General features: G+C 38.5%; 2 protein-coding genes across 2 annotated transcripts; both read left to right on the top strand.

Annotated features, from left to right (window-relative positions):
• Positions 1 to 201: 201 nt before the first annotated feature.
• pigu (phosphatidylinositol glycan anchor biosynthesis, class U) lies at positions 202 to 9,208 on the top strand. The gene is made up of 12 exons (XM_034149892.1): positions 202 to 359; positions 1,547 to 1,611; positions 1,749 to 1,808; positions 2,747 to 2,809; positions 3,228 to 3,337; positions 4,266 to 4,366; positions 4,963 to 5,060; positions 5,445 to 5,599; positions 5,862 to 6,005; positions 6,107 to 6,231; positions 6,789 to 6,931; positions 7,361 to 9,208. Exons 1-12 carry the CDS (start codon positions 230 to 232, stop codon positions 7,472 to 7,474), a joined length of 1,308 nt encoding a protein of 435 aa, XP_034005783.1. The 5' UTR covers positions 202 to 229; the 3' UTR covers positions 7,475 to 9,208.
• A 795-nt stretch (positions 9,209 to 10,003) lies between these two features.
• mcm2 (minichromosome maintenance complex component 2) lies at positions 10,004 to 21,714 on the top strand. The gene is made up of 20 exons (XM_034149891.1): positions 10,004 to 10,088; positions 11,539 to 11,732; positions 11,816 to 11,988; positions 12,620 to 12,750; positions 12,866 to 13,004; positions 13,088 to 13,185; positions 13,434 to 13,555; positions 14,233 to 14,440; positions 15,041 to 15,175; positions 15,301 to 15,492; positions 16,210 to 16,303; positions 16,393 to 16,471; positions 16,617 to 16,788; positions 16,988 to 17,114; positions 17,822 to 17,934; positions 18,562 to 18,726; positions 19,040 to 19,114; positions 19,564 to 19,746; positions 19,840 to 19,995; positions 20,911 to 21,714. The coding sequence occupies exons 1-20, from the start codon at positions 10,083 to 10,085 to the stop codon at positions 21,019 to 21,021; spliced, it is 2,673 nt and encodes an 890-aa protein (XP_034005782.1). The 5' UTR covers positions 10,004 to 10,082; the 3' UTR covers positions 21,022 to 21,714.
• The last annotated feature ends 564 nt before the right edge of the window (positions 21,715 to 22,278 follow it).

Raw genomic sequence — 22,278 nt, 5'->3', positions numbered from 1 at the left:
CTACGAGAAGGTTTCAAATGTAGAAAAAGTCATCCATTAAGAATACCGTATTATTATTTGTGAATATGATGTATGATGCTTATTATGTGTATACTTATTAATATATATATATGTTTACTATCAGTCTTTATTTTTATAATGTAGTTCCGTTCATTTTTCTTTCAAACAAAAATACTTCATTTCCCATCGTGCACCTCGCAGGGCGGAGTGGGTTTCCTTCCTTGTCAAGATGGCGGCTCCTTTGACACTACTTTTGATTGTAGCTGTTACTATCCGTGCAGCCCTGTACAGATCCAGTTTAGCGGACCTAATTTCGGAAAGAGTGGAGGTGGTATCTCCGCTGACAGCCTGGAAGAGAGGTAAGCGGGCTTTAGCGCCTTTTTGGGGGGTAATTCTCTCCCTGAGACCCCGCTCCGGTAGCCTCCTCTCCTCGGCGCTGCTAGCTGGTGATTGAGTGAAGCCAGTAACCGGTTTAGCTACCAAGAACCAGTATCTCCCGTTCATATTCAGAAACCCCTCTTAGACGTTATTGAGGGGAATATAAGAGCTGCGTTGTGATCTTCCACTTTTTAATGGACATTCTTCATTATATTCACTGGTTCAAAGATGATGGTGCAGTAAACAGCAAGAGATGAGAGGTGGAAAACCTTCCTCATTTTAAAGTATACTTCACTCGAATATTTGCATTTTGAAAGGATTCATACTGTCTGTCTGTTAATATAGATCTTAGGAAACTACTGTAGATTTTGCTGTGTGTGCAATGTGCATTCATGAAAGCTGCCAGAAGCACCCAGTTTGTAATAAGATATTACATGCAACATTTATATTTTAAATAACAAAAGTGCTTTATTCATAGCACCTTACATACAGGGGTTTAGTTCAAAGTGCATACTAAACAAGTGCGATACCACCAAGCAATCAAGTGTAAAACAGATTAAAAGCAGGCAGCAAAAAGCAAGAGCAGGTTAATTAAAAGCAATAGAATATACAAAAATCTAATTGAAAACCAGGGCTCCAAATTATTAAAGGCCTCATTCTCATTTTTGCTATAGTAGCAGATTTCTTATTTGTGGTTTATCAGTGCATTGTTTTTAAAGATTAGGAAGAGAGCATCAGTCCTATCTACTTGAAATGAATGCATGTATACATTATTTGGCATCTTGTTAGTAAAGGAACAGCAGTACTTTAGCAATATTTCACCAAGGAAATATTGCACTAAAGAAACCTACTTCATTATGGATCTGATGAAGATAATCAGATCAACAAACATGCAGCCTGGGAATGTGGACTGTCTTGATGTGAAGAAGGGATTGCTTAAATATTTTGGCATCTGTTCTGGTTTTTTTTACGTTTAAATGCACATATACGTATATCTAGCGTTTTGGCCTGTACAGCTGTGGTGGTCCCTTCATGAATTGTTTATTAGGCATCTGTAACAGGATGTTGCATCACTGTAGAAGGGCTGTGCAGCTGATTCTATCAGAGAGAAGAGACCGAGGAAAGTGTCTTTTGGTGTGCTTTATTTCTCTGTTGTGTTTGTTTGCAGTTGTTGAAGGTTTGGCTCTGCTTGACTTGGGAGTCTCGCCGTACTCTGGAGATGTTTTCCATGAGGTGAGAGATGCACACGTATACTTATTTATAAATTGGTTTACTTGTTTAATTGTATGCTCTTCAAAATGTAATAAAATAGTGAAAATGTCAACCCTAGCCTGTGCTATGTCCTAACTGTCCTTTTTTTTTCTCTTCAGACCCCACTCATCATTTACCTCTTTCACTTTTTGGTGGACTATGCAGAGATAACATTTATGGTGAGTGAAAAACAAATGATCTATTTTTTTCCAAGGTCTAGGAAGGAGGCGTGTGGCGCAGTGGGTAGGGCGTTGGTGTTCGGATCAGGGGAGCACAGGTTCAAACCCCACTACAGTCAGCATGTCGTTGTCTCCCTGAGACACTTCACCCCAAATTGCTCCTGTGGGGATTGCCCACAGTATTGAGTATGTAAGTCACTTTGGATAAAAGTGTCTAACAAGTGACATGTAATGTAATGTAATGTCTATTTCGGACTCAGTATGAATACCAATTAACTCTCCTCTATTTCTATCTCTTTCGCTTTTTTGTTTGTGTGATTTCTTTTTTAGCAGTCAGCACGATATTTTAACTTAAACTGCTCTTTCTGCCTCAAATCATTTGAAAAGAAAAAACATGGGTAATTCTACCTTCGCCATGAAGGAGGTTATGTTTTGAGTCCATTTTGTCTGTCTGTCAGCAGGATTACAGAAAAATTCCTTGCTCAATTTCCATGAAACTTTGTGGAATCTTTTGCATGGGCAAAGAAAAAAACCATTTGTTTTTTGCATATCTGTAAAACAGGGCCGATACTATTTAAGTTTAATTAATATTAACATTCTGAGATGAGGCATTTTTGCTGCTTTCATGTTGTGTTGGAATAACTTGTAAAATCAGTTCCTGAGTCGGCAAATGTATCCAAATTGTCCCTAAAGTCGACACAACAAAGATATTAATTGTTTAGTTTTTTTGAGCAATGAACGTAAGCACATTGTCTTAGCAGCGTCTACGTTATTTCCACTTTAAGACTTAGAGCTCATGAACACATCAGAAGTTAACGGGACAATCCAGGAAGCACATGAATGCACCATTGGCCTTGGCGAAGATATTTGCTCTCGGAGTGCAGAGTGTTTTATATTCCAGAAGCACAGCTGATCATTCTGTCTTTCTGTCTCTGCAGTTGGCAGATGTGATCACCGCTGTGGCTCTCTACCTGACAGTGAAGGAGTACAACAAGCAAGTGGTAAGAAAACTGAAATGTCTTCAAAAATACATAGAAAAATAATAAAGAATACAGAATTAATGTGAAATTAAATAAGAATAGTATGGTTTGTCAAAACTGATTTTATCTTCTGAATGTTATTATTATTATGTATTTATTAAACAAGGACCATGCATGAAAATACATGAATCTCAAAAAGAGAAGAGATGATTTGTGTCAGATTGAGCTAGTTTATATCCATCTTCAGTCCCTGACCAATGTGTAATTATTGATTTCAACAACATTGTCAGCCCTGCTAACTAACACAGATATGTTACAAATATAATCTTGTTTCACTGCTACATGGCTTGTTATTTATGAATTGATCGTACTGAAACTTTGATATACAGTATGTTGTTTGGTGTTTATTTTCTTTAACATATTTAATGCGCTGTTTCAGTTCAGAAAGCAGAAATATGCCTTGGAGGCCGATCGCTATCCCCTCGACTGTCTGGAGCTCATCAGAAGCCCCAAAGAAATGTTCTACATCCCTCTGAAGGTCGCTATGTTGTAAGTACCACACACCAACTAACAAACTAAACATCTACCGAAGCAGCAAACACCAGATATGTCAGATATCAGATTATGTCTGTAGAGATGGTCACATGTCAGATCAGGTGGTTATGGGGCCTTACGTTCTTTTGTGCTGTGAGACCAAGTCATTGGTAAATTGTATTTATTTAAAGGATGCCCATTAGCTGAGGGAGCCAACCATGTTCAGCTCTGGAAAAAAATAACCACTGCAGCATTATTAGTTTATCTGGTTTTACTATTTATAGGTATAACTTAAAACATCTTAATTCTATTTTATAAACTACTGACAACATGTCTCTGTGTTGGAATGCAACAGACAGTGGAATGGAATGTCTGCCAAACATATAGAGTTGAGATTCAAGAATTATTTTCTCCAGAACTTTATATACTATTAAGAAGAATACTAATGCACATGTTTAAAAGGATGATGAAGCAAAATTCAAATATGAAACCGGCTTGAGTTATCTCTCCTACCTTTCAGTCCGTCATCTAGATGCCAATAAACGCCTTTTCCTTTTAAAGCTGATTGGTTCTGACTCTTTTAATTCAAGTTTTATTTCAAATAGCTAGCTCTTTCAAACAGATAGTACAATATGATTCACGATACTGGAAGTATTGATCTTTTTTTATTCATAATTGTCAACATCACAGAAAAACATATTAAATGATTATGGCGTGATTTCAACTTATTTTGAAGAGATTCCAAAAAAAAGCGTTTTGTTAAGACTGTAGAAAATGATTCGATTTGGGGATGATAGCAACCTCAAGAGTCATGAAGGAAATGCAACAATATTCCCCCAAAGTTTCTTAGTCCACATATTAGTTCCCTATAGTATCAGAACAGTGCTCATGTAGTTTTATCCTCTCACTGTTTCTCTTTTGATTGTGTTGTCTCTTCTCATAGTTACCTGTTGAACCCGTTCACCATCCTGTCCTGCGTGGCCAAGTCGACCTGCGGCCTGAACAACGCCGTCCTCTCCCTCTTCATCCTCTCCACAGTCAAAGGTAAAGAATGAGTGGGATCAGACAGGACACAAACATTTCAAAAGTCTCTAAGAAATAGCTTGAAGAGTTTAGTACAATCATTAGTACCTAAAGAAAATCATTTAATAAATGAATTTATATTTTTCAAAATTACAGAAGAAGAAAATTAACAAAATATCAACATACATAGAATACAAAATAATAGTATAATCTTTGATCAAGAACGAACATTTCTACCTGAGTAGGCAGCAACCTTTTTACTTAAAAAAAGAAAAGAAAATCTTATTAAAAAGAAATAATAATTTAAAAAAGGTTATTTCAATACTGGAGCTATCACCGTGTTTTATTTTAGTAATTTCTTTATTTATAAACAGATAATTGGAACTGCTTTTAAATGGCTGTAACAATTATTTTATTTTTGTATTTACTTGCACTATTTTATCTGTTTTATTTGTTCTATGTCCTATATATATATGTTGCACTGTTGGAGGAGCCTGTGACCTAAGTTTTTCATTGCCATATCTACACTGTAGCTAATGTGCAAATATAAATAAAGCCTTGAAATGTAAATGAAAAAACGAGACAGGATGCCGAGTGTCTTTCTGTTTGTTTTACAGGAAATGTGTTGCTGAGTGCTATATTTCTGTCCTTGGCCACGTACCAGTCCATCTATCCTCTCACTCTGTGCGCCTCAGCGCTGCTCTATCTGATGCAGGTCTGTTGACTGCATGTCTATAGTTTTAATCCTCCATCTATTTGTTTGACTTAGTTTAGGCTCTTTTGCTTAATAGAATAACATTCCTCCTGTGCATGTCTAATAATGAATTATATTGTTTTATTCTTTGTATATCCTTTTGAATAATGTATTTTAGTTAATGTTATTTTTTTAATGCTTTTATTTTATCCTCATTGTATTCATTTTATTTTGCTGTTGGGAAAAACTTTGAAATCATGTTTTTGAATAGTGCTATACACAAAAAAAGAAATCCCCATTCTTTTCCTTCTCATCATGTCTTTGCCCTTTTTTCCTTCAAAGAATAAATGCAAACTTCTCAATGCCTTTTTAATGAACATTTCCATGTCTGTGCATCTCCTCCAGCGTCAGTACATCCCGGTGAACTTCAGGCGTGCCAGCTTCTGGTGGTTCATCGTTCAGTACGCCTTCATGTACCTGGGCAGCCTCTTCGTCATCGTCTGCCTCTCCTTCTTCCTGCTCGGCTCCTGGGACTTCCTGCCGTCCGTCTACGGCTTCATGTGAGTCGCTATTAACATGAACAAGACATACAATTGTTTATATGATGCACAGAAACTGAAATACTTTGTAAAGCAAGACTGAAGAGAGTCTTCAAACTAACTTATTGTCTGAGAATGACATTTATTTGAGCTCTGTTACTTCTTCTGAGAAAAGAAAGTGGATTATTTGACTGTTAAATGTCCCTCTTAGTACATAGTAGGCATCACAAGTCTTGTAGGCAGATGTTTGTATTATCTGACCATGTGTTCCCCCTCCCTCCAGCCTCTCAGTTCCTGACCTGACCCCCAACATCGGCCTCTTCTGGTATTTCTTCGCCGAGATGTTTGAACACTTCCGCCTCTTCTTCCTCTGCGTCTTTCAGATCAATGTTTTCTTCTACACCATCCCTCTGTCCATCAAACTCAAGTAAGTCCTCCGTCCTTTACAAGTTAATAAAGCACTGCAGTTTGTCTTTTTCAATTGTTATCGTTAACTTAAATCCTCTGAAATGTGTGTCTTGGTCACAGGGAGCATCCAGTGTTTCTGATCTTTATGCAGTTGGCTGTGATCTCCATCTTTAAGTCCTACCCCACTGTGGGAGACATCGCTCTCTACATGGCCTTCCTGCCTGTGTGGAGTCACCTGCACAGATGTGAGTCAATGGATACATTACTTCTTCAGCTAGTGCTCACTTCTTTTCACCGCCTGGTTTTCATCTTTATTAGATTAAAGTTAACATGCTAACGCTTAACTAGAAACTAGAAATATTTGGATAAAGTTTTTCTGGCCCTGATTCTAATCCGATACTCTGATCCAATACTTTTAGCCTAAATAACACCGCTGCACGGAGCACACTCAAGCTGCAACCTGAAATGAGATCAAATGGAATCAATCCAAAGTAAAAAATGCTCAGTACACAAAGTGAAAATATACAAAGCACCAGCAGACATGTCGTCATAATCTTGATGTTATTAATAGTTTTAATCAACATTGAGATCACAATTTATTTATCACGATGATTAATTGGATTTTAAGGAGAGAATATTTATGTAACTTTTTATGTTTGAATAAACAAACCACTGCTTTCACTTCTTCACTTCAATGAAATAATATATGCCAAATAACACATATTTGCATTGAAATGAGACCTAAAATAATGTTAAGATTGGAGTAAAACCCATAGCTGTCGTGGTTTGTGCTCCTGTCCAGTCCTGAGGAACATCTTCCTGGTGTGCTGCGTGCTGCTCACCTGCTCCGCTCTGTTCCCGGTTCTCTGGCACCTCTGGATCTACGCCGGCAGCGCCAACTCCAACTTCTACTACGCCATCACACTGCTGTTCAACGTGGCACAGGTAGGGGGGGAGTGTGGGGGGGGGTGGTGTGGGGGGGAGCACTCAAACAGCAAGTTGTTGCTTTTAAACAAACAAGTTATAAAATGGTAATCGTTTGAGCTTTAGAGATGCTTGTTGCAAGGTGGATTTGTAACCTTAAGGTGGAGCCAGGCTAGCTTTTCCTCATGCCTTTGTGCTAAGCTGCTAACTGGGCTGCTCCATGAAGAATACAGATGCATGTAGATGTTGTAACTGGTTTTCTTCTTGTCCTTGTTCTTCTATTATTACTATAAATTACTGGTGTATATTTGATTTTTCCTTGAAATAATACTCCTTATACTGAATGTTGGGAGACTTGTATCTGATTTAGTTTTTTCATTGTTTAATTATTCATGATTTAGTTCATTCTTAAACACACTGAGGATTTCTAAATATTGTTTTTATTCTCAGATTCTGCTGGTGTCAGATTATTTCTACGCCTTCTTGAGGAGGGAACACCATCTCTGCTATGGACTGTATCTGAAGAGGAAAGATGGCTCTGAGGCTACCTTGGTCCTTAAATAAAACACACACACATAACTATACACACATTCACAAACACATCACCACCTGGCTGGCAGCCCCCAGGAAGGGAGACTGCTCGGGGTCTCTTTTATCCTCAAAGGGAACAAACAAGCTGCGGAGGATGAAAGCCACGCTCAGACAGAACCTTTGGACACATGCAGAAAGTGTGTCTGGTACAACCTCATATGCAAAAAAGCCACAACATGTCACATGACTGAGATTCTGAGATGGGATGTAGAAATCTTGCTCCTGCCATGTGAAACAAACAACACCAACTAAACATCTCTTTACTATTCCTCCTCTGGAGCGCCTTACTTTGGAAGCTGCGCCCTGGGAGGATGGCTTTTATTAGGAAGCCTTTCAAAATAATCTTGTTTTGACACTCCTCATTTTGGACGGCTTTTTTTCTTTTGAAGCAACAACTTTACGCATCATTTTTTCTCCTGTAGAGAAACGTCAATCGTGCTGCTGGGGATTTTATTTTGAAGCCTTGTTTTTCTTTAAATACTATAAAAATGTGGGAACCGGCCTCTGTTTGGATCATTCCTGACATCAAGCCTTCCCATATACATTTTAATTAGGAACAATTGTCTAAAAATGTCCATTTATCTCTGTTGTCCCTCTATTTCTAAACACATTTTTTTTTTACAGCTGTCTTTCTTCTAATACCTAGTGAACAAATTAAATATCAAGTGAACACTAACTTCATCATGGTACATAACAACACTCCTTTAACTGTAATGGCTTCAAAACTGAAGTTTTTTTAAAGTTCCTATTACCTGACAAAGACAACATTGAATGTGAAAAAAGAAAACACTAATTAACTAGTTAATCAATTAGTAGATAAGCATTTAGTCTATGAAAGGGTAAAAAGATACATGTGAAAACTTCAGCTGTCTTGGTCAATTAAAATGATAAAAATCTGAGTTTACAGTACATTCATATAAGACAAAGAAAAGCAGGAACTCTCAATTGATAGGCTATAGTACGAGAATATTGGAAATGCTTCACTTTGGGAACATATCTGAAATGATTAATGGATTCATACAATAGTTAATTTAATTAGTATAATATTTCTGTCAATTTATTAATTTGCTCTAAATGAAACATTTCTGCCTTGAATAGAAGCTCCTGACATACATTGACTAAATATTTCTTTATGGATTACATTCCCACACCCTTAAAATAAGCCTTAACCTGCCTGGAACAATTGTTGTAAAGATTGCTTTTATTTGAATGTCTACAGATGAATGTTTTCCTTTTAATAATTGTGAAAATAATTATATGTCACAAGAAATCTCACATAAAAAGACCCACTCAAATCATTTCTACGTCAACGGCCAAATAGGAGCAAAAAGGCTTCTTATTGTAAGCTTGTTTTCATGGGAAATGAATTTTGGATTACTGTACAAGAACATAAACATTTATAACTGTGAATCACTCACACAGATACACGTTTTTAAAACCCCTTTGATACCAATGAGTGAAAAGTCATTTATGATATTTATTTATTTGATGCACTAAAACTTTGCAAATATATTTAATTTGTTTCCTTTGATTCTTTTGTTTTATTTCAAGAAAAAGGAGTTCTACTGTTGTTTTGATACTGTATATATATTATTATTTTTGTTTTGTTACTTATATTAAAATGCAAGGTTTGAAAGGGGCTATGTTATATTTGATGAATGAGTGAACATGTCATAAATAATGATTATTAAATTTGAGGTGTTGGTATTTGGTCTCTTTTTGTCAGTACTGATGTATATGTGTCTTTCTCAACCATTTTACTATCATTTTTGATCACGTTCATGCAAAATAAAAAATATGGAGTGAATTATAGCATTTCATACCAAAATTAAAATGTGATAATAACCAGCCACGTTTAGCACATTTCGGAGATTTAAACCCAAAGAAGAATTATCTACATGTTCTGTGCGTTCATCACCTTATTATTAAAATACTTATTAGTTAGGTATTTTAAGGTTAAAATGTTTGTGGAGAGTAGTTTATTCCATAGACTGTTTAAATAAAGGATTTGACTTATACTGTAAAATACCTCAACATCTACTGGACAGCAGCAAGCTGCTGTAATTATTGCACAGTTGGCCAAAATTACAATGCATTTGTATAGAATAGCATCTTAATGAGCAGACAATGTTTTGTGATTACAGATTTGTTTTTAACTGAGAAAGAAACTGCAGTAAAGAGAAAAATGTTTTGGACGTGGCCATCCGTTTTAGGAGGCAGTGAAACGGAATCTCACGCGGCCCAAATATTCCCGGGAAAAAAGACACATCACAAACACCGCCCCAGCCCAACACGTTCTGAGAAGGGTGCGTTTGTTTTAAGATTTGGCCCATGGCTTTTTCAGACGCCACAAAGACAAAGCTCACTGCTTGGTAGATTAAACCAAACGCACTCTCTTTAAAGCCCAGCCCCTTTCAAACAACTCGACCAATAAAGAGATAAAACGTCAGCGTTGTATTTGAATATTCATTCATTTTCGCGGGCTTTGAGCGTCACATGGTCTTTTCGCGCGAAAAGTGACTCCCGGCAGGAAGAAGAAGAAGTTTCTTTACAAGAAGCAGAGAGAAATAGACGCGGAACAATGGCGGTGAGTTAAAACGATGCAAAAAGCGAATAAAACGGCTCATTATAGAGTCTCGTGACATTACTAAAGGAGCACGATGTTATATTAAACAGATGGAAGTTTTTAGGTTGAGTTTTCTACTGTTTAAACGTTTGACATTTATGCTTTTGTCTGCATCACAACAATGACAGAGATGCTTAGGGCTTCGGTTTGCTCAGAAGACTGAATTAAATATCACTTTAAATCAAGCTATCTGAATTTGAATTATTTATTGTATTCAGTCCCATTTTCATTGTTGTTATAATGAACAATTATTAGTGTGTTAATGCAAATGGCTGTTGATTGTCCTCTTGCTGTTTAAAGAAGACCTGCCATGTGGCTGTTGAGTTTTTTGTTCCTGAAAATGTATATAAAGAATGTCAATTTAGGTGTCCATGGTTTATGGAGCAAACCTTACAGACAAAATAAAAAGTACATTTTTAAATAACCGAATGCTTAACAGAATAACGGAAATAAGATGAATAATATCATGTTTTCTGCTAAAAGGAAACTTATCTTTCACATAATGTGATCATTTATCTCATGTAATGTTAAATTAGGCTAGTTAATGACACTTTAAATTACCCATCTTTTATTATTCATTGTGCTATAATTGTGATTGGGGTTTTTACCACATGGCTGCAAGGCATTGTTTCCTTTATCTCTATCGGTTATTATGACATATTTTTGATATATGATATTATGAGAACAAAAAAACACCCTAATATATAAGGAGGTAGGACGCTGCAACAGCTTCCTGCAAGTAACACTTTTTTGGTGGATTTTCGTCTTGTATTAAGTTAAATGCTATGGTAATATTCAGTTAACTCAATCATTAGAGAGACAACTAATTGAGCACAAAAGGTACAAATATAATTAAAAGTGAGCGAGTAACTTGCAATCCATTCATGACAGCCAGTGTTAGACATGCATGCATAATTGTGTTTAAATAGTCCAGTCTTTATAATGAGGTATGGGGAAAGATGGCTTGCCCCATGCCACAAACATTATTCTAATGTTTAGAATGCATGTTCTGCCTTTGGAAATGCAGGTCTGTTGTAAATGTACAAAACAAACAAATTTAATATATAAATAATTTGGATTTCAGAAGCAATAAACTAACTACAGGTGGAAGTTTAATCTAATAAACTGATATTTTGATCATCGTAATGGGAAATTTGGTCACAAGAGAAAAGAACACTAAGGGGGGCAGGGTTAACAAAACACAATAGATAGCAATAAATAGTAAAAATATGATTGAAATAAAACCTGGCAATAGAAGCTGAATGGCTGAAAAGCTAATTGAAGATAAACTGTAAAATAATGGTGCCCAGTAAAACACTGTAATACATATTGGAAGTCAAGTATATATTGGCATCTAGTCATGTTGAGTTAATAGTAGTCAGACTAACCTGTTTTTATTTTGTGTTGTTAGGATTCCTCTGAGTCATTCCACATGGCCACCAGCCCCAGCAGAGCCTCCCGGAGAGGAGACATGACCTCCAGCCCGGGGCGAGACCTGCCACCCTTCGAGGACGAGTCTGAGGGGCTGCTGGGAGATGAAGCAGTAACTGTGGAGGAGGAGGAAGATGGGGACGGAGAGGAGCTGATCGGGGACGGGATGGAGAGGTGAGGAGGAAGGACTTGTTCAAATGGATTTGCTTTAATGTTTTTTCATTGTTTGATGCTAACACGTTTTTTTTTCTGTTCAGGGATTACCGAGCCATCCCGGCGCTGGATCAGTACGAGGCGGAGGGTCTGGACCTGGATGACGAGGATCTGTCGGAGCTGTCGCCTAGCGCCCGGGCTGCCGCTGAGGAGGCAATGAGGAGGAGGGACAGAGAGCCGGGCGCCAGCGGGAGGCTGAGGAGAGGACTGCTCTACGGTGAGAAGAGAACGGATAAATGCCAATATTAAAAACAAAACAGGAGTTCTGAAGTACTTTGGTCCATCAAATCTGAACATATAGGCACGATGCACATACTTTTACATTTAATGTGACTTTTCACTCATGTATCATCATCTTTTAAATATGAATGAATACATGTCCATATATCCAGTTAGAAAACATAAAAAAATGATGCTTCTTTTTATAACTTCAGATCTTTTTAAAGTTGTCTTTAGTACAATTATCCAGTGATCTCTACAAACATGGGTACACCAAAAACAGGAGATTACTACTAACTAATTTGGCATACTTAATGGTGCCAGTTTGCCAAAATGTAAAAAACAGTGCTCAAGATTTAGTCTGCAACTGACTCCATGGCAACATCCCTGTAGAACTGTAGTTCCAAAATACTTAAAACATGATGATCCCCTAAAAAGGAAAGACTAATAACAATAGGAGGAGTAACAGAACAAATATGAAAGGAAATAAAAGCATGTTAATACAGTACTTGCAAAACAATGTTTTCATAGTCAAAGTAGCAGACACATTTTTTTTAAAAGCAGTTCAGGGGTGTAAAGGAGGCAGAAGGGGATTGAGTGAATAACTTCTTATACTTGCCGTCATCCAGACAGCGAAGATGAGGATGACGAACGCCCTGCAGCTCGGAGGAGGCGATTGGCTGAACGTGCAGCTGAAGGCATCGCAGAGGGAGAGGATGAGGAAATGATCGAGAGCATCGAGAACCTGGAGGACATGAAGGTTGTAAAACTTGCTGCTTAGAGTTATATATTACAGACACATTGATGTAGCTTTTCGTGTCAGGCTGGGACAGTGTTTGTGTTGGAGGATCTGACGGTGTTTTCCCGCTCTGCAGGGCCACACGGTGAGGGAGTGGGTTTCCATGGCAGCTCCCAGGCTGGAGATCTACAACCGCTTCAAGAACTTCCTGCGGACCCACGTGGACGAGAACGGCCACAACGTGTTCAAGGAGAAGATCAGCGACATGTGCAAAGGTAGTTTAACTGTTTTATAAAACGTGTGTGCGTACATGCTGACAAATGTCTGATGTTAAATGACTTGACTTCTGTTATTCCAGAGAATAAGGAGAGCCTGGTTGTAAACTATGAAGACCTGGCAGCCAGAGAGCACGTCCTGGCCTACTTCCTGCCAGAGGCTCCAACTGAGATGTTGAAAGTGAGTCCAACTTTATTATTTCTATTCATATTAAACTGTTATTGTGTGAATTTAATCCAGCACATTGCCTGAAAGAAGAAGAGACCGTTATTACGTTGCTTTCACGTCAAGTTTGTCTGTTGCACTTCAAAGGAAATGTGGTGCAGACTTAACACGGAAGTAAAAACAACAATGGATCATATTTCTTTTTCATGACTCCATTCAAACCATCAGAGTTTTAACCAACATGGTGTCTCTCTTGTCATCAGGTTTTTGATGAAGCAGCTAAAGAGGTGGTGCTGGCCATGTACCCCAAATACGACCGCATCGCCCACGAGATTCATGTCCGCATCTGCAACCTGCCGCTGGTGGAGGAGATCCGCTCACTCAGGTCATATTTCACTCACATTCATGTACAATATCTGTCCTCTGTTGCTAATGTCCCCAAAATGATTGATGGATAACAGCTGATCATGTGACTTTAAATATATGCATTACAATTGGATCTATAAGAGTAAAAGATGTTTTTTTTTGTGTTAAGAAAAAACAAACACATTTTAAGATAACTAAGTTTATAACTCCCAAAAAAAAGACTATAAATGGTGTAGCAGCGTATTCAAATCAAAAAAAGACATTAACAGCAAGAGGTACTTCTGCAGGCAGCCAGACGAGTTTGATATTGAAATGCTGTCCGTAGTTGCTATAGAATAACACAAAAAGCTGCATGGGAGGCTATTTCGCTTTAACCCTTAAAAAGAACGCTGGCATGAATACATGGATTTGTTTTACCTGAGTTTTACCATACAATTCTGATGGATGAGACAATTTGGAACCAGTTTAGATTTCTATGCCTAATAGAGTAATATATACAATATTGATTTACTATGTACCAGGTACACAAACACTGCATACATCATCATCTACGGAGAGCACTGCTGACATCTGAATCAATATGAGCAGATGGAATGGTGAATAACGCATGGTATGCAGATGATAAGGTCTACAGATAGGGTTTTAGAAGGCGAAGTAAACTAATGAAATCTCCTCCTCTTCCTCTCTCCTCCGCAGGCAGCTCCACCTGAACCAGCTGATCCGGACCAGCGGCGTGGTGAGCAGCTGCACCAGCGTGCTCCCCCAGCTCGGCATGGTGAAGTACAACTGTAACAAGTGTAACTTCGTGCTGGGCCCCTTCTTCCAGTCCCAGAACCAGGAGGTGAAGCCGGGCTCCTGTCCCGAGTGTCAGTCCCTGGGGCCCTTCGAGATCAACATGGAGCAGGTGAGAGGCCCTGAGCGCTGGAAACGTTGAACATTGTTCAGAGTATACTTTATGCTCCATTTTAGAATAACATTATTTTTCAAAGAAATTATAAAAATAGAACACATTTATTTTTATAAATCTAATATAGATTAAATAGAATAAAATAAAAAAAAAATAAGTTAAAGTAAGACTGTGCAATTTTTAGAAAGATCAAATTCAAATAAAAACACTTTATCATTTACAAATGTGCAGAATTATTTTAATTTGATATGCAAACAAAATAGGGCTGCATGATGTGGAAAAAAATCACTATTTGCAATTATTCTGACAAATTATATATTTTCTTCATTAAAAATATAATAAAAAGATCATTTTGTGGTTTACTAAAAAGAAAAGGATTGTTCCAAATCCAATCCTTTTTTTATTAAGTCTGTAAAACACCATATGTTGGTCGGGACTTATGTTTAGATTTTTCACATATTTTGCCTTAACCAAATATTGTGCTTTACTATAATTTTGATATTTGTATTCATTGTGCAGCAAAGCATTTATGGATTTTCTGGTTCAACCAACCTCTCTTTTTGTCTCAGTGAATTAACCACTCCCTCCCTCCTGCAGACCGTGTACCAGAACTACCAGAGGATCACCATCCAGGAGAGTCCCGGTAAGGTCGCCGCCGGACGCCTCCCGCGCTCCAAAGACGCCATCCTGCTGGCCGACCTGGTGGACAACTGCAAGCCCGGAGACGAGATTGTAAGTTAAACACATAACTAACGCTGTAGCCTTAAACAATTAAGCCTTTGAATCTTAAAATGATTTGCCTAAAACATAATATCTAAATACCATGTGTTTTTAAAAACCTTTTTCCTCCTTCTCAGGAACTGACGGGCATCTACCACAACAACTACGACGGCTCTCTGAACATGGCTAACGGCTTCCCGGTGTTCGCTACGGTGATCTTAGCCAACCACATCACCCGCAGAGACCAGGGCGTCGCCGTGGCCGAGCTCACCGACGAGGACGTGAAGGCCATCGTCGCCCTGTCCAAGGACGAGCGCATCGGGGAGAGGGTGAGGGAGGCACACACTCACACACGTCTGAAACATAGTCTGAACGTCTGCTGCAGGATGGGAGATAACGTTTTAAGAGGAACTGGACAAAAAATAAAAAAATGACTAAAGGCACGGTTTAGACCTGCTTCATATGCAAAGACCTTGAGAATATATTAAAGGTGGGGTAGGTAAGTTTGAGAAACCGGCTCGAGATACACTTTTTGTTATATTCCATGGAATGCTCTTAACATCCCGATGGCAATGAATATCTTAAGTGCTTTGTCAACAAATCCATAAAAAAATGTCATCTGTGGAAGCCGTAATACTGTAAAAAGCACGACCAATCATCTTAGCCGGCCTGCACAAACTTATCTCGTGCCCTCATTGGTCATGTGTGCGTTCGTGTGTGTTGGAGGAGGGGCTCTGTAAGGAAGTGGCAGATTTTTTCCGGCTGTGTATTTTCAAATTGTAGCGCACTCGAGCTGGTTTCTCCAAAATTACCTACCCCAGCTTTAATACATATAAATAAAATTGAATATTTATTTTTTGGTTAGCTTTTCTATAGTAAAAGATAAAGAAAGAAAACGCTACAAATTGAATCTCCTAGGCTTTATCAGCTATGTTGACACTAATTTGAATACTTTTACTGGCTTTTTAAATGTGAACATAGTAATGAAGGCGGCTGGTTTTAGTTTTTTCTGTACTGATGTATCTCACCTCTTGTCGTGTCTGCAGGTCTTTGCCAGCATGGCGCCGTCCATCTACGGTCACGAGGACATCAAGAGAGCCCTGGCCCTGTGTCTGTTCGGAGGGGAGCCCAAGAATCCAGGTAACTACCCTTCTGAAGAGAAATACCTTTACTAGGGTGCCGTCCCAAATCTGTCTGTTACCAATAAACTCTCTTCTGTCTCTCTCCAGGTGGGAAACACAAAGTGCGTGGAGACATCAACGTGCTGCTGTGTGGAGACCCGGGTACCGCCAAGTCCCAGTTCCTCAAGTACGTATCAACACCTTACGACGAAAAATGTAATCAAAAGTTTGAAAAAAGGGCCGAAAATATGTTTATTGTCATGTCATCCATCCATGGATTCCACTGGAATAGAGACCCTCATCATCCTAAGGCCTGATGTTTTTCTCTACAGGTACGTGGAGAAGGTGTCGAGTCGGGCGGTCTTCACCACGGGTCAGGGGGCATCCGCTGTGGGTCTGACCGCCTACGTGCAGAGACACCCCATCAGCCGCGAGTGGACGCTGGAGGCCGGAGCGCTGGTGCTGGCCGACCGCGGAGTCTGTCTGATCGACGAGTTCGACAAGGTGAGCTTTTTTAAATGTTTTATTATAATTTATCACCATGGATACTGAAAATATTTCCAAAAGGCTGGGGAAAGGAGGAAAAAGTAAGGGAAAAAAGTGCTATTTTATTATTTAGTATCACTGTCTTATTTCTAAACAAATGTTCTGTTAAGTGCCTGAAGTTGGAATAATAAGTATCTAACTGACGTCCGTCCTGCAGATGAACGATGCCGACAGGACGAGTATCCACGAGGCCATGGAGCAGCAGAGCATCTCCATCTCTAAGGCCGGCATCGTCACCTCGCTGCAGGCCCGCTGCACCATCATCGCCGCCTCCAACCCCATCGGTACGTCACGCTGTGGGAGATCTGTTTGTCACTCAGGCTACCGATAGGGAAATATGTGTTAGTTCATGATGCAAATCAAAGAGAAGGTTGTGACAATAAAAAAGCTGATTTCTTATGAACTGTTATAGATTGTTTCATGAGCATTTAAGATTATAGACCATCTGAAGCAATAATGGAAACGTTTGCTTTTATTGCTTTGGGTCTGGCCAAGTGAATTCATAACAACATCAAAGGCTGATATTCAGTCAATGGATCCGTTAGGATCACTTCTTTCTGCTACGACATTTGTCCTAAAATGAGATTTGATGAATCTTACAGTATCCCCATATTATGAATATTCATCCTAATATTTATATGTATCCACAACTGATGGAATATGCAAATATTTGACATTTATGCTGCATAAATGAGTAAATGGATTATTTGATGATCAAAACAGCTGCTATAAGATTGATTTCTACAGCCGACTCAAACATTGGATATCAAAGATCTTTCAAATACGATCCTGTAGACTGATTAGTGTTTGCTCCCAGAGGAATCCTTTTGCTATTAATCATGGACAGGGCTCCATTGTACCGTGTTTTCTTTTTTATTATTGGCCCTACAGTTTCTGTGTAAGTGTATGAAGTGTATTAATACATCTAGAAATATTTTAAGAATTTTAGTTTTTTGTGCATGATTTGAATTGTGGTCTTGTTTCCCTGCAGGCGGACGGTACGACCCCTCGCTGACCTTCTCTGAGAACGTGGACCTGACGGAGCCCATCGTGTCTCGTTTTGACGTCCTGTGTATCGTCCGAGACACCGTCGACCCCGTGCAGGTAAACACTCGCATCACTTTAATTCAACTGTAGACAGACATGACTTGTGTTTTAAGACAAGGTTATACAATTTGATTTAAACCGATGTTGAAAAGTCCCAAAGCGGGCCAGATGTAAAGCACGTTAATCAGTACGTCACCCTTCACTGTCAAATCCCTTTAGTATTTCATGTTTTGGAATATAAAAGGAATTGATAAGTAGCTTATAATAAGTAACATTTCCTCATTAGGTATCTGAACATGAGAATGCATTTTGTGTACTTAAATGATCCCAGAAGGTTGCAAAACAATTTAAACAAAGAGATCAAAGTTGATCAGACAAGCTGAACAAACTTTAGAGGCAGCATCATAAGAAAACGGATGAGAATGTGAATATGCTTTAGTCTTATTCATACCATACATAGTATTATTTTACTGGTTAAAATCACATTTATTTATTTAGTTGGTTTGTTGCTGATCATTTGGCCCCCTGTAAAAGGGTCCTGAGGGAAAGGATCGAACTGACAAAACGTTAAAGACACATTTTCTTTATTGAAGACCACCAGTGGCTCAAGTATTTTCACGTATCAGGCATCAGACACTCACTGCTCCTCTCCTCTTTCTTGTGATTGGCTCTTCTCTAAACCAGGATGAGATGTTAGCACGTTTCGTGGTTGGCTCCCACATCAAGCATCACCCGAGCAACAAAGAATCGGGCGTGGCCTTGGAGGAAATGATTCTGCCCAACACGTCCGACGCGCCGCCCATTCCCCAGGTGCTCCTGAGGAAGTACATCATCTACGCCAAGGAGCGGGTACGATTAAACACCTCCATCTTCACTAATACATGTTTATCTTCGTGCTTCGGTAATCATTATTCTGTAAACGCTATTAAAACATGTGAAAACCCCCTTTAGTGCCTGCTTACTTGAAATAGGAGTCAAGTATTTGAGTTGCCCTTTCAGTCTTTTTTAAAGCAGATATTTGGTCGCTGCTTCAAGTTTAGAGACAACAAATCTCTTAAATGTTGTTAAATATACAATGAAATGTATTTTTTTCCATGTATTGAGTTAAATATAAGTGTTGCTACAATTTTGCCCTAAAGGTTTATGTTAATTGTGTCTGCAGATTCATCCCAAACTGAACCAGATGGATCAGGACAAAGTGGCTCGCATCTACAGCGACCTGCGCAAAGAGTCCATGGTGAGGGCTCCCAACTCCACAACCTTTCACTGACAATAAAACAAGATCAGAAAATGTCACTTACAAATGTACCGAAGTAGAAGAAGGTGTAATAATAAGACTTGTGTGTATAATATTGCACTTCCTCAGAACACTTTATTTCTTGTGCTCTATTTTAGAATGGAATAAAATAAAAATTAATACAATAAATATTTATATAAACGTAAGAATGTGCAATAAAAAGATAAATTAAAGATATTCAAAGTTAAAAGTAAAAATGCAAATTGTTCTGCACAATATATATAACATTTAAATCTTCACAATAGTATTTATTAGATATTAATGCTGATTTGCACATTTCAAAAGGGTTTGGCTACCTAATTTGTTTAATAAAACGACTTCTTTTACACTAAAAGCGGCTTTAATGGCACTCTGGATTGTAATAATGAAACGTCCCTCTGGTTTAACAGGCGACGGGCAGCATCCCCATCACCGTGCGTCACATCGAGTCCATGATCCGCATGGCCGAGGCTCACGCCAAGATGCACCTGAGGGACTACGTGCTGGAGGACGACGTGAACATGGCCATCAGGGTGATGCTGGAGAGCTTCATCGACACGCAGAAGTTCAGCGTCATGAGGAGCATGAGGAAGGTGAGTGTGGCGGTTTAAACACGAGCACAGAGAAATGTACCTGTGCCTACTGTGGAGTTCTCTAACGTGGGCGTCTTCTGCGTTTCCGTCCAGACGTTTTCTCGGTACCTGGCCTTCCGCAGGGACAACAACGAGCTGCTGCTCTTCATCCTCAAACAGCTGATGGCCGAGCAGGTGGCCTACCAGAGGAACAGATACGGAGTCCAGAACGACACCATCGAGGTGGCAGAGAAAGACCTGCACGATAAGGTAACAGGGGTTTTTCATAGTAAAAAATAGAAAATAAAATAAAGGATAAGAAATGGATTTTCCTCCTAAATTAATAAATTGAATATATATTTTTTTTATTGATTTATTTTGTCCGTACATGCGCTTTGTTCAAAATACAAACTCAGAGTATAAATAAACAAGACAAAGAAACAAGCCTTTTACGTAAGCCTTAATAATATAATAATAAGCAGTTTGTTTTTTAGATCAACCAAAATAAGGATGTCATATCAGAATTTAAGTCATAAAAACAAATAGTAGTGAAAGATTTTGATCAAATTCTTAACTATGGTAAAAACAGACAAATAAATCCCATATACTTCAACAAACTCTCCCTTTTTACCCGTTGTATTCTGTTTTTTAGGAAGTTTAATATCATTCTAAAACCATTTCAAATAAATGTATTAAAGTTTCTAACCAAACTTAAATCTTGAAAGTTGAAAATATCATCACCACATCATCGTTATAAATTACCTTTACCCTTTAACACACCATTAAAAAAAAAAAAAAAAAAAAAAAAAATGCTGTTACCTCCTGTCACCAGCAACAAGCATTACGTCTCCTCCTGCTGTTCTCCACATGGATACACAATGTAGGTGGATGTGTTTGTGGTGACTTCACTGTGTCACAAACACATTTTCTATTGTCCCTAGAGTGCCGGTACTCTCGAGCCCTGACTGTTTCCTAAGCTATGTTTTACACATCTACTTGTTACCATAGTAACGGTTCTTGTCACATGCCTAATTCTGATATAGATTAGTTGGATCATCTTGGGACTTCATAGCCAAAACTTGATACTTGTGACTTGCAAAACAAAGATTATTTCCCATCTCTGCTGTCCTTATTGAAAGAGAAATCCAAGCTCTAATCTCCCGTCTTCACTTCCTCCTCCTCCAGGCTAGACAGATCAACATCCACAACCTGTCGTCGTTCTATGACAGCGACATCTTCCGCTCCAACAAGTTCAGCCACGACGGGAAGAAGAAACTGATCCTGCAGCAGTTCTAGGAGCCCTCACAGACTCCTCCTCTCTTCATAGTGCTTCATGAACTCTTATTGCATGGCCCAAAATGGGTCATTGGGAAGAAACATTTTTGGACTCCAGGGTTAGACTTTTTATGTCTGAACGAATGAAATTGTTCCGCTGGAGGAAGCAGGCGGTAGAAGATAAGGTGGTAAAATGCAGCATGAACACTCCACAAACATGATCTTTTGGAGCTTTAAATGTTGTGCTTACCTGTTTAAATCCTAAAGTAGCATTGAGGAAGAGGGGATGTAGAAGATGAACTTACAGAAAGTCACTTCACCAGATGAAGAGTTTGAGTGAAAGCTAATGTTTGTAAAACAACCCAAATGAAAATATTTTACTGGAAAAACATGTATATACATCTAAATTAACAAACAGAATGAACTTTTCAGATCTTTCAGAAACAATCAGCGATGACATCACCCTGCATTTTCCATCTTCCCGTCTCTTTAGCCGCCCTCAGGTGGGGCCGATTGTAAATAAATGTACATGTTTACGTCTGTGTTATTCAAGAAACAGGATTAGTGGTTTCACTTGATTCCTCTCTGTTACGAGCTGCTGTTAAGACTCACTGAAACTTGCATTTCAAGCTTTTTCTGCTCGGCGTGTGTCGAGTTTGTTCATGTGAAGTGAATGAAGCAGGTCTATTTGATATTAAATATTTGTCAAACATTTTTTTTGTCACCGTCTCATTAATGAAGGATGCTTTAATTGATCCCTCTGCAGTGTTTTGCCTTTAATTTCTGCTGACTGGGTGAATGTACTGACTGCATGCAGCATATTAAACGGATAAATGTCTCGACTGATTAGAAAACTTGAATGCAGGATGTGCAGAAAATGTGTCTAAATTTCCAACCTGGAAAAACAGTATTGTTGCTTGATTTTACAGAGGTTTTACTTGTTAAAGGATATTTTACACTGGAATTACTAAAGGGCTGAGCATATTTAATCCAATTGCTCTGATATAATTTGGAAGAAGGTGATAATAAAATATGAAATTCCTTAAAATCTGCCCGAAGGTAAAAGTAAAAGTAGTAACACCAGTATCTAGAAATACTCTGTTACGAGTCAAGGTCCTGCATTAGGAAGAATGAACGATTTCAGAATAATGGTTATATTATTGAGTTATAATTATTGGCGTTAATATTATTTTCATTGTATAGTGCTGGGTAGCTTAATTTGTATTCTAAGCCTGTATGTATGTTTTAGTACATTTCTTTAAATTATATTTTTGTTTC

Source organism: Trematomus bernacchii, unplaced genomic scaffold (assembly GCF_902827165.1).
Source record: "Trematomus bernacchii unplaced genomic scaffold, fTreBer1.1, whole genome shotgun sequence".
NCBI classification, from domain to species: Eukaryota; Metazoa; Chordata; class Actinopteri; order Perciformes; family Nototheniidae; genus Trematomus; species Trematomus bernacchii.
Note: the sequence above shows the minus strand (reverse complement) of the source record. Positions and strands in the feature narration are given on the sequence as shown.

Coding starts and splice junctions, on each gene's coding strand:
- pigu (XM_034149892.1), top strand. CDS start 230: ATGGCGGCTCCTTTGACACTACTTTTGATTGTAGCTGTTACTATCCGT. Junction 360..1,546: donor GCTGACAGCCTGGAAGAGAG/GTAAGCGGGCTT, acceptor GTTTGTTTGCAG/TTGTTGAAGGTTTGGCTCTG. Junction 1,612..1,748: donor CTGGAGATGTTTTCCATGAG/GTGAGAGATGCA, acceptor TTTTCTCTTCAG/ACCCCACTCATCATTTACCT.
- mcm2 (XM_034149891.1), top strand. Junction 15,493..16,209: donor ACGAGCGCATCGGGGAGAGG/GTGAGGGAGGCA, acceptor TCGTGTCTGCAG/GTCTTTGCCAGCATGGCGCC. Junction 16,304..16,392: donor AGGGGAGCCCAAGAATCCAG/GTAACTACCCTT, acceptor GTCTCTCTCCAG/GTGGGAAACACAAAGTGCGT.